The sequence below is a fragment of the Crocodylus porosus genome, unplaced genomic scaffold (assembly GCF_001723895.1).
Source record: "Crocodylus porosus isolate Cpor-Errol unplaced genomic scaffold, CroPor_comp1, whole genome shotgun sequence".
Taxonomy (NCBI): domain Eukaryota; kingdom Metazoa; phylum Chordata; order Crocodylia; family Crocodylidae; genus Crocodylus; species Crocodylus porosus.
The window spans coordinates 260,536,637-260,552,447 of record NW_017728886.1 but is presented as its reverse complement, the minus strand read 5'-3'; the positions used below and the strand labels follow the sequence as shown (position 1 = coordinate 260,552,447).

The window sequence follows — 15,811 nt, the reverse complement described above, 5'->3', positions numbered from 1 at the left end:
AGCCTGGGGATTTTTAAAAGGAAGTTAGATGAGCACCTTGCCAGGGTCATCTGACCCCGGTGCTCTTTCCTGCCAAGGCAGGGGGTTGGACTAGATGATCTACCTAGGTCCCTTCCGACTCTAGCTACTATGAAACTATAAGATAATAAAATATTGGAAAAAGCATTTTTCTATTTGCAAACTTAAAATTTACCCATGTGCCTATAGAACAGTTTACTTTCAACTAAATTTGATCTAGGGAAAAATTGAGTATTTTAGATTAATAAATCCAACAATGCCAAATATTAGTGGTAAAGGCATTTTATATTTAACCATTAATATTTTACCCTTAGAGAAGGCAATTGTGATTAGTAAATTTACCTTCATTTAGCTGCCATTTGAAATTGTATTTTTTGCAAGGTTCATATCTCAGAATTAGTTAGAGAGCTCTTGTGCTTTGGATCTTTTCTTATCTAAGACCAAAGACAGATATGGTCTTAAAAAACTGGCTACACCTTGAGAAACCTTGGAAGATTATATGAAGAAATGCAAGTGACAAGGACATTCACAAGCATCTAGGTTGACTTAAGATTGAGCCCCAACAGATGTCACAGATCAAAGCACACATTTTAATGCAATTGTTAACAGACTTTTCTTCAGTTGTGCCAAACTTGTATGAAGACATGTCAAAGAGTCAGTCATCAGAAAGCAGACAAGTATACCCAGTCCACAAGGAGGGAAATAAGTGAAAGGAGACCCAGTCAGGCACACACCCAAGAGAGTGGGGATTAGCAGTCAGTCAATGCAGACCATCCTCAACAGACTTGGCCATAAGAAAGGTGTCATCAGCAAAAGGAATGTCAAGAATGATGATCAGTGATGAGAAGTAGTAAAAGTTGACATTTCCAAGCACGTTTTGGAGTAGTTTGAAGCAAAGTCAGAAAGAGTCCCAAGCAGGACTGCAATCCAGGTTGAGACATGGAATCATCATTTTAATCCCGAGACTAAACAGAAGAGCATGCAGTGGAAGCGTACACAACTGCCATTTCTCAAGGCACTCAAGACAATGCCATGAGTCAGTAGGGTCATGGCCACACGTTTTTTTGGGGGACAATGATGGAGCAATTATGAGTGACTAATTTTTAAACAAGCAAGACCAAAAGGGGAGTATTACGCAAGTAGACCGTTGTGCTTGTGAGAAGCTGTCGGGAACAAGCACGTCGGAAAGCAAAGTCAAGGAGAGCTGCTTCTCCAGGACAATGCACTGTTCCACACATCTCAGGCTGCAGTTACCAAACATGGCTTTGAACTGCTTCCCAATTCGGCCCATTCACCACATTTGTCCCTCAGACTTCTCCAGGTCCCACCGAAGTTGAAGACCTTCGCAGGAAATTCATCAAATGAAGTGACTGCAGTAGTTGAGAAGTTTCTGATCATGCAGGACAAGGTTTTCTACAAGATGGGCATGAACAAGCTAGTTTTATTCTGGACCAAATGTATTTATATATTTATTTATATAAATATAAAAATATTTACATTTTTACTGAAAAATAAGGAGCCACTTGATTGCAAATAGCATTTCTTTGTGAGGCTAGAAACTTTCTGAAAACCACTCAGTACCAAAACCACCTCAGGCCTCCACTAATGAAAAGCTAAAAAGATGTTTTTAAAGACTGTACCTAATAAGTTTCTAAAACTACAGTTCTATGTCCTATCTGACTTGTATCCAATTAAGCTAGATGATTATCAAAAAAAATTACCTAATGTCATACTGTATTCAGCTTGAAAATGAAAGTCACTTGACTAAAAATATACTTAGGATAGGTAACGAGAAGAATGAACAACATAGGTAATAAGTTAATTGTGCAATGAAAGCTTAAAACAAACAAAAAAACCCAAAAAACTTAAGAGCACATTCCAAAGGAGACTAATAACCATTTACTCTTTTACAAATTAGGATAATGAAGAACAAAGAAACATTTGATTTCACATAGGTCTCACAATTTAAAGAGATTTTAGTTATCTACAGCAACAGTTCCCAATCTGTGGTACGGGTACCACCAATGATACGCAGACAACCTGTCAGTGGTATGTGTCAACAGATTTATTACAATTACTTTATATGACAAGTGCGCTGGTGGTACTTAAGGTTGTATTATTTTAAAATTGGTGGTGTGCCATCTGTCAGTCTGGGAACCGTTGATCTACAGCATAATTTGAATGTGATGGTACACTGAAAACCTTAAAAAAAAAAAAAGTTATGTTGCTCATTAAAACAAGCTTAGTTAATAACGATGAAAAATTACAATACTAACAGGGATGAGAAACTTCTTGATTTCTTCCAAAGCATGTCCCATTCTGGCATATGCCTCTGCTGGTGGGGCAAATACTTCAATTAGAACATGCAGGTCATCATTTAGGTGGAAATATTTTGCCTCCCCACTTTTTCTCAACTCTTCTTCCTAGGGAGAACAGAAAGGTTCATTTTATAAAATGCTCATTTTTAAAATCAGAAAAAAAGTGCAACAGAAAAATAAAATTGCTGCTGAACCATTTGCCATTTACAGATGGTCTATTCAAGTTTAGACTAAATACTAAGTGTAAACTGGAAAATATGACGCTGTATATTTTACTAGTAGACCTTAAAACCAGTAACAGAAATGCTTTCCACTATTGCTATGTTGCCTACTAGAGCACATTTGTGAAAGTATTTTCAGGAAGACTCTGCTGGGGGCCTGCACTAGCAACAATCAAGACATTCACGAGGGAGGTGGCATTAGGCAGAATCAAGACGAGGTATGTACAAGCCATGGGCAGAAACATTAAGAACAGCTTGTTCCAATATTGTGCATGGTGACAGGGATTTATCAGATGGTATTCCACTTCCTCATGTGGCCATCACAAGTATCCTGATGTGTTCCAGTTACTCCCTCTTCCTCAAGGAAATACAAAATAGAACAGTTTGTGTTGCTTTGACTCAACAGCATAGTACTTCAGAATCTATGTAGGAGTGTTTTTTATTCCTTTTTCGTCACAGACTCGTGTTATTTTTATTACTTTTCCACTTTCAGGTTGGCTGGACAAAGGGCAAGGCATTTGTTGAATGAATAAGCAGTTAGTTTGTTCTGCATATTCTCAAGACTTCTGGAAATATCTAGTTCATCATGGAAATAATACAGAGGCTTAAAGGACACCAATCTAAGGGCACATTAAGACATTTGTGAGACCTGAACTAAGATCACACGGCTTATTTTAAGCCATGAGATTGTAGACTGGGTCCCCACTTATGCACATATTTCCTGGTGCTAGGAATGCTGTCTAAAAATCAGGGGAGGGGGAGCAGTGGGTAGCATTGGGGGAGTGGGGGGGTTGGAGGTCAGAGAACTAAACATAACCCCCCAGCATGGGGGGGATGGGTGGGGTGCAGGGAGATGGGGAAAGCACAGCCCTGGGGCTGGGCTTTCCAAGCCCTGGGCTGCGCTCCATATATGCACACGTTTGGTTGAGATCAGGCACAGGTTGAGTGTAATGTCTGCATCAGAGACCCAAGGAAAAATGTTCTGCATTTGAAAAAGCTTATTGCAATTGCATAAAATGGTAGTCTAATAAAAGATATAATCACCCAAGAAATCCTTGGGCCCTGAAAGTACATGGCGTTCCGATTCTGGTAAGGTTGATAGGGTCTGATTAAAAACAAACAAACAAACAAACAAACAAAAAAAACACACCACCACAAAGGAAAACACATTACTAGTAGTGCTATAGCAAGGGGAGAGTGAGCAGGGTGACCGTCCCAGGTGCTGAAGTGAAAGGGTGCCAACAGGCACTGCCCAGCCGTGACGGGGAGCAGAACAGAGCCACTAGCACCTCGTCTCAGGGGGCGCAGGAACAGTGGTGGGGGGGAAGGGAGGGAGGACAACTCCTGCCACTGCATGCACTCCTGGGCAAGCATGGGGGGGCACATGCCCCCCGGATCTGTGCACAAGGTGGGTGGGCTGCTGCTGCAGGCTTTGGCCTTGGTGCCAAACTTCCTTGTCACAGTACTGATTACTAGCAATCTGAGGCTCTAAACAAATAACATTTCCTTGCCATGTTTACTTCACTTATCAAGCACCTAGTAGTACTCTTAACTTCTTCTTTTCTGAGAAGTCTACAAATAGGAGTTTTAAAATGATAGGTTAAATCTTTCTTATCCATTCCTTTTGTGTTATAATTATGAGTTAGTCATAAATGACAATTAGTTCCAGCTTATTGTAGCTAATCTTTTTGTTGTCAAATTTACCATGTCTGACTATTGAATACATTGGTAGGAAAAGCAAAGCAAAAACAATATGATTAGCTGATATAGAGAATTCGGCATAGGAAAATGAATGCCATAATTAGTTTGCCAAGTCTCAGCAGCCATAACTTCATGTTGTCAAAACATATGAGAGAGGGACTATAAAAATAGAAAATAAAAACTTCCTTCCTTCCTTAATATCATCATTCTAGAGGTTGTTTTCCCATATGCATATGGTTTTTAAAGCAGATAATACATCAAAACTTCAATTTTATTCACTTAAATCCGAAACTGAGATTTTCAAATTTACCACCTAACCCTTGGGAGATCCTTAAGTATGTAGACGTTTAAGTTTTCATCAATAAAGCTCCCTTAGAACATATAGGCCTGCTTTTCAATATGCCCAGAATCATCTTGACCACACTGAGCAACTCAGCCTCAGATACTCCCCAGTAATGACCTATGGACTATGCAGCCTCTAGGCTTACCTCTACCAAATTCAGTATAGGGGTCTTTCCTTTTATACAGCTGCACAACAGGGCACTAGCACAGAATGTGGAAGATGAGTTTAACTGCTTTTTCCACATACTTGAATAATCCTCCCTTATAACCCCCTATGGAGGAGCGTGCTGACAATAGATCTCTGGGTAAAAGGGGAGAACTACTGCTTCTTCAATATGCTTTTTCATGAAAGGGCCAATACAGATGTTTAGCCTCATAAGAAGCTACAGGATTAAGAATTCTTATTGAAGATGTGCCACCCAGAATAAGCAATTCCAGGGAGATACCCTGCTCCTTAGCAGCTCTTAGGGTGTGGACACAGGAAAACTTAGAGCCGTTTTAAAAAGGGGCATTTCAAAAGATGGAATCTTCTAATTGCTGTGTGAATTTGCCAAGAACAAATCAAATGTAGCCAAAAAAAAAAAGGAAGAAAGAAAGAAAAAAAAAAAAATCACTCCAACTTTAACACTAGAGAAAGAAGTGTTAAAGTTGGAATGGTTTTGATCTATTTGCATTATTTTCAGCTAGTTCACAGGTAATTGGAACATACCAGCTGATGCCCTTTTGAAACAACCATCTTTTGAAAGGGTTTTAAGGCAGCGGTTTCCAGTCTTGGAGTTGCAATCCCATTTGGGGTTGTAACAATAAGAAATGGGGTTGTGCACTCCAGATGTTCACAGGGCAGGGGTAGATGCAGGCTGTCTGCTGCAGGCTTGCGGCTCCCTTCCCTGCTGCCCTCCTCCCAGGGCAGATCAGGGCAAGGAGGCTCGGTATTGCTGCTGGGAGCCCCACGTCAACTGACCTGCAATGGCGAGGCACCGACTGTCCACCCGGAAATGGGGGGGGGGGAAAAAGGGGGGACAGGAAGGGCACAACTCTACACCGCTGACTGGACAGGGGGCACCACCCTGCCATGGCAGCAGTCGGCATGAGGCTCCCAGCTGCAACACTGAGCCTCCCTATCCTCCTGCAATAGGTTCCACCTACTGAGCCATGAAGGTCTCATTAGAGGGCAGCAGGGTGGGAGCTCTAAGTCCACAGCAATCACCTTTTATCCTCCCCCCACAACAGGCTCTGCTCTGGCTGTGCCACCCACAGGGGGAGGGGAGCCTGACTGCTCTGCTCTAGCTGCAGCAGCTGCCTCCCATGGGCAGCAGCAGTGGCTCAGGTGCTGCTGGGGAGGAGGGAGGGGGCTGCAGGCTGTGGCTCTGGGCCTGCAGCCCTAGAAGCTGAGGGGCCCCTGCAAGCAGGGCTGGGGGGGAGGGGAAAAGAGGGCTGTGGGTCATGAATGAGGGGCACTGGCAGGGCCAGGGAGCTGCGCGTAGGGAGCTGAAGGTTGGGAGTGAAGGGCTCTTCACTCCAACTGCTGAGAAAATGGGGTCATGCCAAGGAAAAAAAAAAAAAAGGTTTGGGAAGCACTGTTCCAAGGGTTCCTGCGTCTACACACTTAGTGGCTTAGTTACCTAACTTTTCTCAGCATCTGGCTTTTGTGTGCCTAACTGCAGGCATTGTAGAGGGAGCTAGCCACCTACTGCAGGCAGTGGACTGCAATAGGTGACATAGCACCTTAGGGTGTGGATATCCCTTCTGTCTATCCACCCCCTAAAGTGCTGTCACCTGTTGGAATCCACTGTCTGCACCTGGAAACCTCCAAACACACTTATAACCCAAAAGGTCTAGATTAGTGGTTCTCAACTTTCTTCTTCTTTTTTTTTTTATTTTTTATTTATTTATTTATTTATTTTAGACTCAAGGAGCCCCTTGGAAAGTGCCAGCTCTTAGTTCTCACAAAATTATATAGCAATTTTTCTGTTGCAAAGAGCTCAAAAAGACTGAAGAATCATTTGAATACCATGGATTCCTACCTGAAAATCATTTGCTTCATCTTCTGAATCCTGTTTTCATAGCTAATGGTGCTAAAAGTACATAGCATCCCACAGCACCCCTGAAAAGATCTCAAGGCACCCCAGGGTGCCACAGCACCCTGGCTGAGAGTTACTGGTGTAGAGATACACACCCCTTAACAGACTGGTTTAAACTTCATGGAATGTTTCAAAACATTCCTCTTTGGCCCCATCTCACCCCAAACCAGCCTGCCAAGCCAGGAACACAGGGGGCGAGTAGCGAGGAGAAACTGGCAAGCCGCCTCCTGGTTGCAGGGGGCAGTGCAAAGCACTCACACTCCTGGTCACCGCGAGCAGGGGCCACACAACTACCGCTCCCAGACTAAATAAACCCTCCCCTCTTAAATCTCACCCCGATTAGGCCTGGGATCCTGCCGAGCCAGATCTATTTCCGGTCATGGGTCCAAGCAAATGCACCTCCCCCCTTCCACCATACATCCCCAAGTCACATTAGGGTAAATTCAGTCTTTTTTTTAAATTTTGATTTTTTTGAGAAGGGGGAGCAGATGCTTCAATTATGGGCCATAACATGTTCCTCTTCCTTAGCAACCAGCCAATCTGTGCCTTCCTCCTCCTCCTCCAGTGACATCCTGGGGAAACTCTATACATTGCAGGGGTTTGATGACTGGCTACTCCATGGTGGCATTTCAGCAGCTGGGCCATCTCCAAAGAGGTGACAGTTCTATTTAGTACCCTTAGTGTAGGAGCAGACATCATCATCCAGGGACAAATATGAACCGGTTCCCACAGGTTAAGTGTTATGTCTGTCTGCACTCTTAGGAGTTGAAGGTTGCATCACAGCACCCCAAAAACTTTCGGGTGAAATCCATGAAAACTATTACATATTCTTAAGCTAGTTTAGAGCGAATTAAAGGCTTTTCAAAAGGCTAAGAGAAATGTACAATGGTCTCTAGAAGGGTGTAGGCAAGTGGATCAAGAATGAAATTAAAATGGAGAAGTTTAACCATAAACAAATTTAACTGAAATATAACGGACCATGTAACAGTTTCCCCTCAGGAAGAAGCAGACATTCAAGAAGAGAACAAAGCACTAGAAGAGATACAAAAGTAATAATCCTACATGGCACTAGATGACCTAACAAAAAAGGAAGATATCCAGGATTCAATGGGTAGTGGCACATTAAAAATGCAAAAGGATAAAAACAAAAAACAAAAAAAAAAAAAAGCAGCCTAATTTAGATGAAGTAAACAAGAACATTTCACAAAAGGTAGTTTAAAATAAAATTTAATGAAACTAAATAAAAAGTTTGTCAGGAAATTTTTATGATAAATGTCATTCCAGGGCAGTTTATTGGATAGGTAAAGTAAAATGTTACTAATAAGCGAAGTCTGGAGTGTTTAGAAGCATGCAAGTTGAAAACAACAGATGCACCCACCTACACTGGTCAGGCTAAGAACAAATTTAAGCAGCGCAGGCCTCTCTCATAGTTTAGACCACAGTCTCCATCAGTAGATTACATTATACAAAATTAAAAGCTTGAACTAAAACAGCTGTCCAGGTGGTCTTCTGATAGGTCTCGGTTTGGATTCAATTTCATAGTCAGAAAGCCGTAAGAGTTCAAACCCTCCACCATAAGCAAACAGCAGTGACTAGTGGTTAATGGAAGCAAACTGCTTTGGGATGAAGTACTTAAATTTTAAGGACCGGAGTGTTAATAGGACTCTAAATCAAAATAGAATATGGTTTTGAACTTCATCCTTGGCAGTCACAATTCCAAAAGCATTTCCCTTCCCTGGTGAAGTACCGCCCCCTTATCCTCCCAAATACAAGTTACAGGATCTTCCATTCTTACTCTATCGATTTCTGACAATTTAAGAAATCAACACCAACAAAATGTTTCAAATACTTCAATAAAACAGCAACGTGGGTAGCATTTAGGTCAAAATTACAACCCTATCAATTGATCTTTGAGACTATATTGCTAAAGACTATGCATGCCCATTATATTATTAATGCAACATGTCCAAGATGAAGTCTACATCAAGGGTTTTGCCAGCAGATCAGTTAGGTGCGAGCGGGTTCAGGGAAATTACCTTCCTCTTAACTGGCAGGAAAAAACAAAACAAAACAAAACAAAACCTCCTTAATGTAGACACAGCAACACTAATAAAAAATGTTTTTAATGACTTATACCATTTTCGGAAATGGCATAGGAATGCCAATACAAAGACTCCTTCTGCCTGCATACACTGCATCTCTGCTGGAGGAGTGGGATGGCACAGCTCTGGTGGCAGAGGCTCTGCCAGTAAGGGGAGAAAAAACTATTTTTCATTTCAGGATTTTGATATTAATAGTGGTGATACATACAAACCCTTGTAGAGATTCCTTGCATTTGTTGATCATGAAAATGAAAGTTATTATACCTCAGGCTTGTGACATCTTCAAAAGAAACTTAACAGGAATTGTCAGACCACATCAGAATGACTGACAGGAGCCATCAAATAATTCAGAGAAAAGGGGAAAAGCCCCTTAAGAGAATGAAGGGATAATGTGCTCATGCAAGACTGCCACATTTTCCAGGAGAGAGTCTACAAGAGAAATCAGTGTCCTCCAAGAACTGCAGCTAGTAGCTATACACTTGGTACATGTCCCCACTTCCACTCTGGTGACGCAATGCTAAGAGTCTTTGTGAACGCAGGCAGAAGATAGGGCAGGGTGGCACCTTAGGCCGCATCCAGACAAGCGCAGCCATGCAGCATGCAGACAGGTTTGCGGCACCACACACTGCACATTTAGGTGTACCAGGCGGGGTCGGGGGTTGACTCCAGAACAGGATTAAAAAGAGACTGGCACTGGGGGAGAAGAGTGAAGGGTGGTACACAGCAGCAGCGCGCGCTGCCCAAAGCCGGAGCCTGGCTGACCCGAGACACGCTGGCTGCCAGCCAGGGTGCCTGCTGCAGCTTCCCCCACCCCCAGGTAAGGCTGCTGGGGCCAGCCCAGTTGCTGGCCCCAGGTTCCCCTACCCACCTGGGATAACCTGCCGCATGCCAGAGCACAGACATTCCCCAGTGACAAGCAGCAGTGGCACAAGGTGTACTGCTGCTAACTGTCCCTGGGGAACCAAATGTCTGCACTCAGATATGAACTTTTAAAAGGCAACTTACTTGGCCAGATACTATGAAAGGGCATAGCATTGAAAGCATGTTGCTCCCTACAAAATCTGATGCCTCTCTGTGCCAGTTAATGTCTAAGGTGCCACCCTGTCCTATTTCAGACCAGCACAGCTAAACACCTCTGTTCTGTGAAACAGTACGGTCAAACAAGCAAAGTGTCCTCTCATCACCTGTCTATCCCTGCTATGGAGCAACGGAGAACACCATTCATTGCTTGTTACTTAGAGGCTGTTTCACGGACAGCGCCCCCATAGTGGGTCCATCAAAGACTGTACTGGAGTATATGTGGGTCCCATGGTCTGCAAGTGTCAGCTGCTTGCTAGGACATGTTTATTTTGCTGCCAAGGCAGAGAAAAACCTGATTGGTAGCTAGCTTACTGGATAAAACTGCATACGACTTCTGCTTCCAATAAAGTCTTTACTTGCCAGCACAAACACTTTTTGTACAATTATCCATTAGCACATGTACTAAAGGAATTTGGAGTCCATATGACAACTCAGTTCTACACAATTCAAAAGTGAGCCTGTACCAGTCTCAGAGAGAGGATACGTATAACAGAAGTCAATCATTGGCTACAGAATACAGATGGTCTGCTAAACTTACAATTTTTTGACAGATCTGCAGGTTCATAATGGGAAGGCAGCAGTCTTTTAATGGCATAAAGGGACCTCTAAAAAAGGCCCTTTTTATTTTATGGTGAGGCAGTTTCACGAGAAACATTAAAGTGCCTATTCAGTACAGGGACGGATATAGTCTTTGCCCAGAGGAATAAATAGTGAAAGAAACTGAAAAGTAGTATTGCATGGAAATAAAGTCCTATTCAAAGAATTTGGAGATTTAAAGAATCTCCAAATCCAGTAGTTCCTCTCTGTTTTACAAGGAATATCAAATGCCCTCTAAAGGAGAAGGGAGAAGAAAGGGTAAAAGCTGACATTGGACCTAGGCTTCAGATTTTATGGACTGCTTAAGAGCTAGGTGCATGCAAGCATTGACTGATAAGCAGCAAACCCTTTGAAACACTGTCCAGCTTGGTCACTGGGTGTGATGGTACATAGTACACTCCTCCTGGAATGTAAAATTGAGGTAGAATCTTCCTGGCTCATTTGACTCCTGCCCCAAAATACGCAGTGGACTTAGACTCTGCAGAATATCAAAGAGATCAAGCCTTTCTGTTAAATAAGCCTTCTTCAAAGAAAGCCTCAAAAAGAAATTCAGACAATTTTAAGTATTACCAGTTAACACAACACAAGAGCCAGAAATGTGTCTGAAGACTGTGAAAACAAATTGTGACAAGTGTCCTTCGCTGCCTCCTATTTCTCAGGATTAAGAGAGGTAATAGCCAATTCAATAGCTGGCACTGGTGTCAGCCATGTGGTCAAATTATCAGCATGTATCACTAATGTACCAGCTCAGGGTTTTACACAGACTATAATAATTGGTTTAGCACAATATCTGTGACTTTTATCACTAAGCTAGATGGTGGAAGCCATCTAACCTTCTTAACGACTGCAGTGAGATGCAGGGTCAAGGTAGTTAGCAGGAACTACGGGTCAGATCTTCAGCTGACAAAATTAATGCCACAGTTTTGATTACTGAAATTACATCAATTCTTTTTGGCTAGAGATCTGACCCTCCCCCTTGCTTCTCTTTTCTTTTCAAATATGGTGATCTTTATTCCGACTTTGGAACTGAAGAAGAAGTCTGGCAACTGTAGTGTGTAAGAGGGAGAATTACTACAAAACACAGGACAGTTTTCAAGAGATTCTGAAACAAGTCGGTAGGCTTTCAGCTCACTCAAAGCTTCATCTCATTGTGCTGATATATTTGATTTTAAATGTTTAATTGTATCAAACGATATTGTGATTCTAAGCATTTTAACATCTTAATCAACAGCAAATGATACCTGCAAAGGATCACCTCAAGGGACATGTAAAACCCAGAAGACCTCATACTGACCCTTTTTCCTACCACACAGGAATACTAGAGGAACAAACAAGTAGTCTTAATTCAACTCTGCCCCCATATGAGTTTGACACCAGTTAGAGATAAAAAGGACAAAGGGCAGAAGAAATTATGCTAACCCCCTACTACCTCTGTTCCTACCCATCACAGTGACTCTAGATATCAGAATTGCCACCTGAACCATCAAGCATAGTTTCCATAAAGGATGGTGAGTACTAAAGACTTTGTTTCACCACCCAATTTGGTGGAGAGGGAATAGTAAGATGTCGGGCAACATCAGGTCAGCAGTAGTGAATTATGCTCGATTGAGGACCTAGACTCCTGGGGTCCAAAATGGAGAAGCAGACAGTCTGTTATTGCCAAATTTATATAACATGACAGGCATTTGTTTGTCTTCATGTCTTTATGGCCGACCAATGATGGACACTCCAGTGCTGAATCACCCACCTCACTGCACCCATCCACTTACCAAGCTCTATGTGCCTCCCCTGGGTTGCCTCGCATCTGGCCAACCCCTTTCCTGGAGCACACTTGCAAGCCTGGGATAACCGCTGCCACCACACAGGAGTCTGGTCTGTATTCAGGCACTGTGCCCCCTGGGGTACACATGCCTTGTAGACCAAGAGTGCTCGACCCACTGCAAGAACTTGGAGTGCTTCCTTTAGCCTGAAGCACAAAGAGTAACCTCCCTTAGTCAGGCAAGCATAGGAAGCTTAAAGCATGCCCCGATCCCTCTCCCAGCAAGTCCACCATGCTTGTTATAGAGGACAGCTTTATTGGTTAGAGGGCAGGCTTGCGGAGGGGTACACGATAGAGAAGTATCAAAGAATAACCCAGAGAAAACCATGTCAGCTTAGTAGCTGTCTGATCCACTTCTATATTACAGTAAGCTCTATAGCTAGGTAAGTTCCAAGTAGTTTCCCTCTCAGGATGCTAAAGTGAGTAAAGAGAGAGTTGCAGATGTTCCAGCTGCTGTACGCAACTTAACATGGCTACCACCCCTCCTCCTGGGAAGTCTTAGCTTTATAAAGCCCTTTTGACATGACTTCTGAGACCCAATCAAGGGCAGGTGTTGTTTGATGCTGACCAACCAATTTAAAAAGCATCACTGGTCACCTAAGGGAATGACATGGACTCAAGCCCCTGCCCCCATGCCATGAGGTCAGTGCTAACACAAGAGAGAGGTGGAGCTCCCACCCTCTTACCCAAAGTTCCTCACCTTCGCAGCAACCTGGGGCAACCAATCTGACAGAAGGGTGAGAAGACAATGGTGAGGAAAAACCTAATAGAAGTCAGGGAAGAAACTGGAAGGGCAGTCTTCCACAGTCCTTACTGATAGAAAAAAAATGTAATTAGACTAAACTCTTGGCAACAGGAACCATGCAATTAGACACTTTTATAGCGACCTGTATAAAGGCAGGGGGAGGTTAGGCCCTACAGGCACGTACTGGAAGACTCACAAGTATTTTTGTCTGTTTTAAGAACGTGCATCGAGTTTCATAGTATGTGAACTCAGTACAGAAATAATGATGAAGCATTTGTGCCATGAAAATAAACATCCCAATATTGTATTATGAAGACTTTCAGGATAAATATGAACAGCAAACCCTTATCAGAAATTTCCACTTTACTTGAAGCTTTGCTTGTTGACAAGTCCATTAATTCAGGTCTGTGCTTGGCTTCTGCCTAGACTCCTATTATTTTTAGAAGTGAAGTGGCTGTTTTAAAGATTCATAGTCTCATCATTCAATTAACTACTCATTTATTATGGTACTGCCTAAAGGACAAGTAAAAGTGGGACCTCACTGTACGGTACCGAGTTCAAACTAGTAGAGGATCTTGTCCGATCATGAAAGAGGAGTGAGAGCATGCCCAGGTGCATACAGCCCAACAGCAGAGAACAAAGGAAGTTCAGTCACCACCACAAAGCTCTTTATGAGCATGCTGACACTGTGGTCCTAACTCGGCCTTCCCTGACCACATGCTATTCACCTGCTCCAAACCTGTGAGGCCACATGAGGGCACCCCTTCAAATGCCCAAAGTCTTGGTCTCCAGCATGCTGAAGAGCCACTTTACTAGTTTACCTCCAAGTCTGAAGCACATCAGCCAGAGTAGGTGAACAGGAAGTATCTGTGCACATACTAGGCAAAGCACGTTGCTGCCACAGTGCTGTCCAACATGTCCAGAGATGCTCGTTTTGCTGCTTCCTCCCAAAGGAGCATCTGGCTGGCTCATCTCTGTAGTCTTTACAGAAGGCCACAGAGCCAAGACAAGGGAGAGACGGTCTGCTTTGCACAAGAGCGGGTCTGGAGAGGGATCTTGCAGAAAATGAAGGCACCTAATGGGCCCAATTTATACTCTGCTGGGAAGTGCAGCAGTCCCCCGCTTGGGCTGCTTCCAGATCTTCCAGCTGGAGTCTCTACCTCACTCTTCAGTCCTTTCCCTCAGGAGCCACACTGGAGAAGTGAAGCCTGATTCCTAGTGAGACCAGAGTGAAAGGGATGATTCACTACAACTTAAATATTTGCAACCAGACCCTTAAATAGAGGATCACTACTCCACTAATCTGTAATACTTCATATGAGTGATTTTAATCAAGTTAACGCATTAAACCAGTATCTTAGGGAGATAATTAAGTAGAGGCACTTCAATGCCTAAAACGGGGATTTAACTTTTGCCAGTGAAAACCCTGTTTAAGTCCCTTAGGTATCAAAGGCAGATAACTTCTCATTAGAAAAGCTGTTTAGCCCACGAGATTCTGCTAAAACACATGCTAGGAGATGCAGCCATCACAAGTGTGTCCTGGCACCTATCTCCCACTGCAGAACTATGGATACAATAGTGCCCAGACTGGACATAACTCGCATTCATCTGTCCTGGATTACTGACTGACTGAAAGAAAGATCATGAACTGCCATGAGGAAGAGGAATGCCAGCCTGGAGTTGTTTGGTGGGGTATATTCAGTAGATGTAGTAGTGCTATCAACCTCTGTTAGTAGCAACACGTTTGTGCCATGATGCTACGTAGCAACAGGCACGCACTTCAGAGCTACAATACGGCATGCCAACCGAATGCACAGCATGGAAAATGTTTTAGAGGAAATGTTGCGGGTGAGAGATTGTTGAGCGTCAGCTGTGCCACTACAAGGTGGGGGCAAGACCCCAGTTAGCACATGGATTACAGCCCCAGTCACCAATGATTCAAAGAAAGGCCATGGACACAATTTAAAAAAAAGAGACTTTTCCTTATGGAAGAAGTTTATAAAGAGCATGTCTTGTTCAAGTTATGATCAGTTTTACAATCAACATTTTATTTCCTATCAAGTACCTATGCGGGGTGAATACTGGGGTGAAAAGTAGGCTTTTAGGCTGAAAAACACAAAATGCAAGTTCAAGTGGCTATAAGCTGGCAATGGATACATTTAGATTGTTTGTAAAGTTAAGCAAGTTCTTAACTTTCAGAGTAGCATTTTCCTAAGCAAACTGATGAGAACAAAAATTAAACTTTTTTCAGAGTTGAAACAAGAATTTGTGGAGGGGATGGAACAAAAAGGATGGACTGAGGGAATGGAGTTGTGTGCTTGTAGTCCTTGTTTTGGTAAACTCTTGCAGTAGCTGTCTGGTAATCTCACGATTCAGCACTTTTGCTGGTCACCAGTAGTGGTCAGAAGGGCACTCTTTTGCTTTCCCCCTGCATGAATGCCACTGCCTTCTGGTGAGGAACTTCCATGCCTTTATCTGAAGTATCAGGATGTCAACTATAGCTAAGGCTTGTGTGGATGTCGACAGCGCATGCTAAGCCTCCTGGCTAGATGGTTTTGCTCAGGGTCAAACAAAACGCCAAATCTGGAAATCAGAAGGAAATTTCTCCAATAGGCCAAACTGGCACAGACCATAGGAAAAGAGAATTATCCTTTTTCTAGGAACTTCTGAGTCTATATTAACCACCTACTCCCCCATCATTGCAGAGGCAATGTATTGTGGCAGTATCCTAGTTTCCCTTGCCTTTACATTTAGCATTTTATACAGCATTCATAGCATTTCTGGTAT

At 43.0% G+C, this 15,811-nt stretch overlaps 1 protein-coding gene across 1 annotated transcript in view; it reads right to left on the bottom strand.

The window, feature by feature from the left end:
* KHDRBS3 (KH RNA binding domain containing, signal transduction associated 3) overlaps positions 1-15,811 on the bottom strand; it is a 185,746-nt gene that overhangs the window by 87,525 nt on the left and 82,410 nt on the right. The window contains exon 4 of the mRNA XM_019553080.1: positions 2,295-2,441. Within this exon, the coding sequence (XP_019408625.1) occupies positions 2,295-2,441 (147 nt within the window). The remainder of the gene's footprint in view (positions 1-2,294; positions 2,442-15,811) is intronic.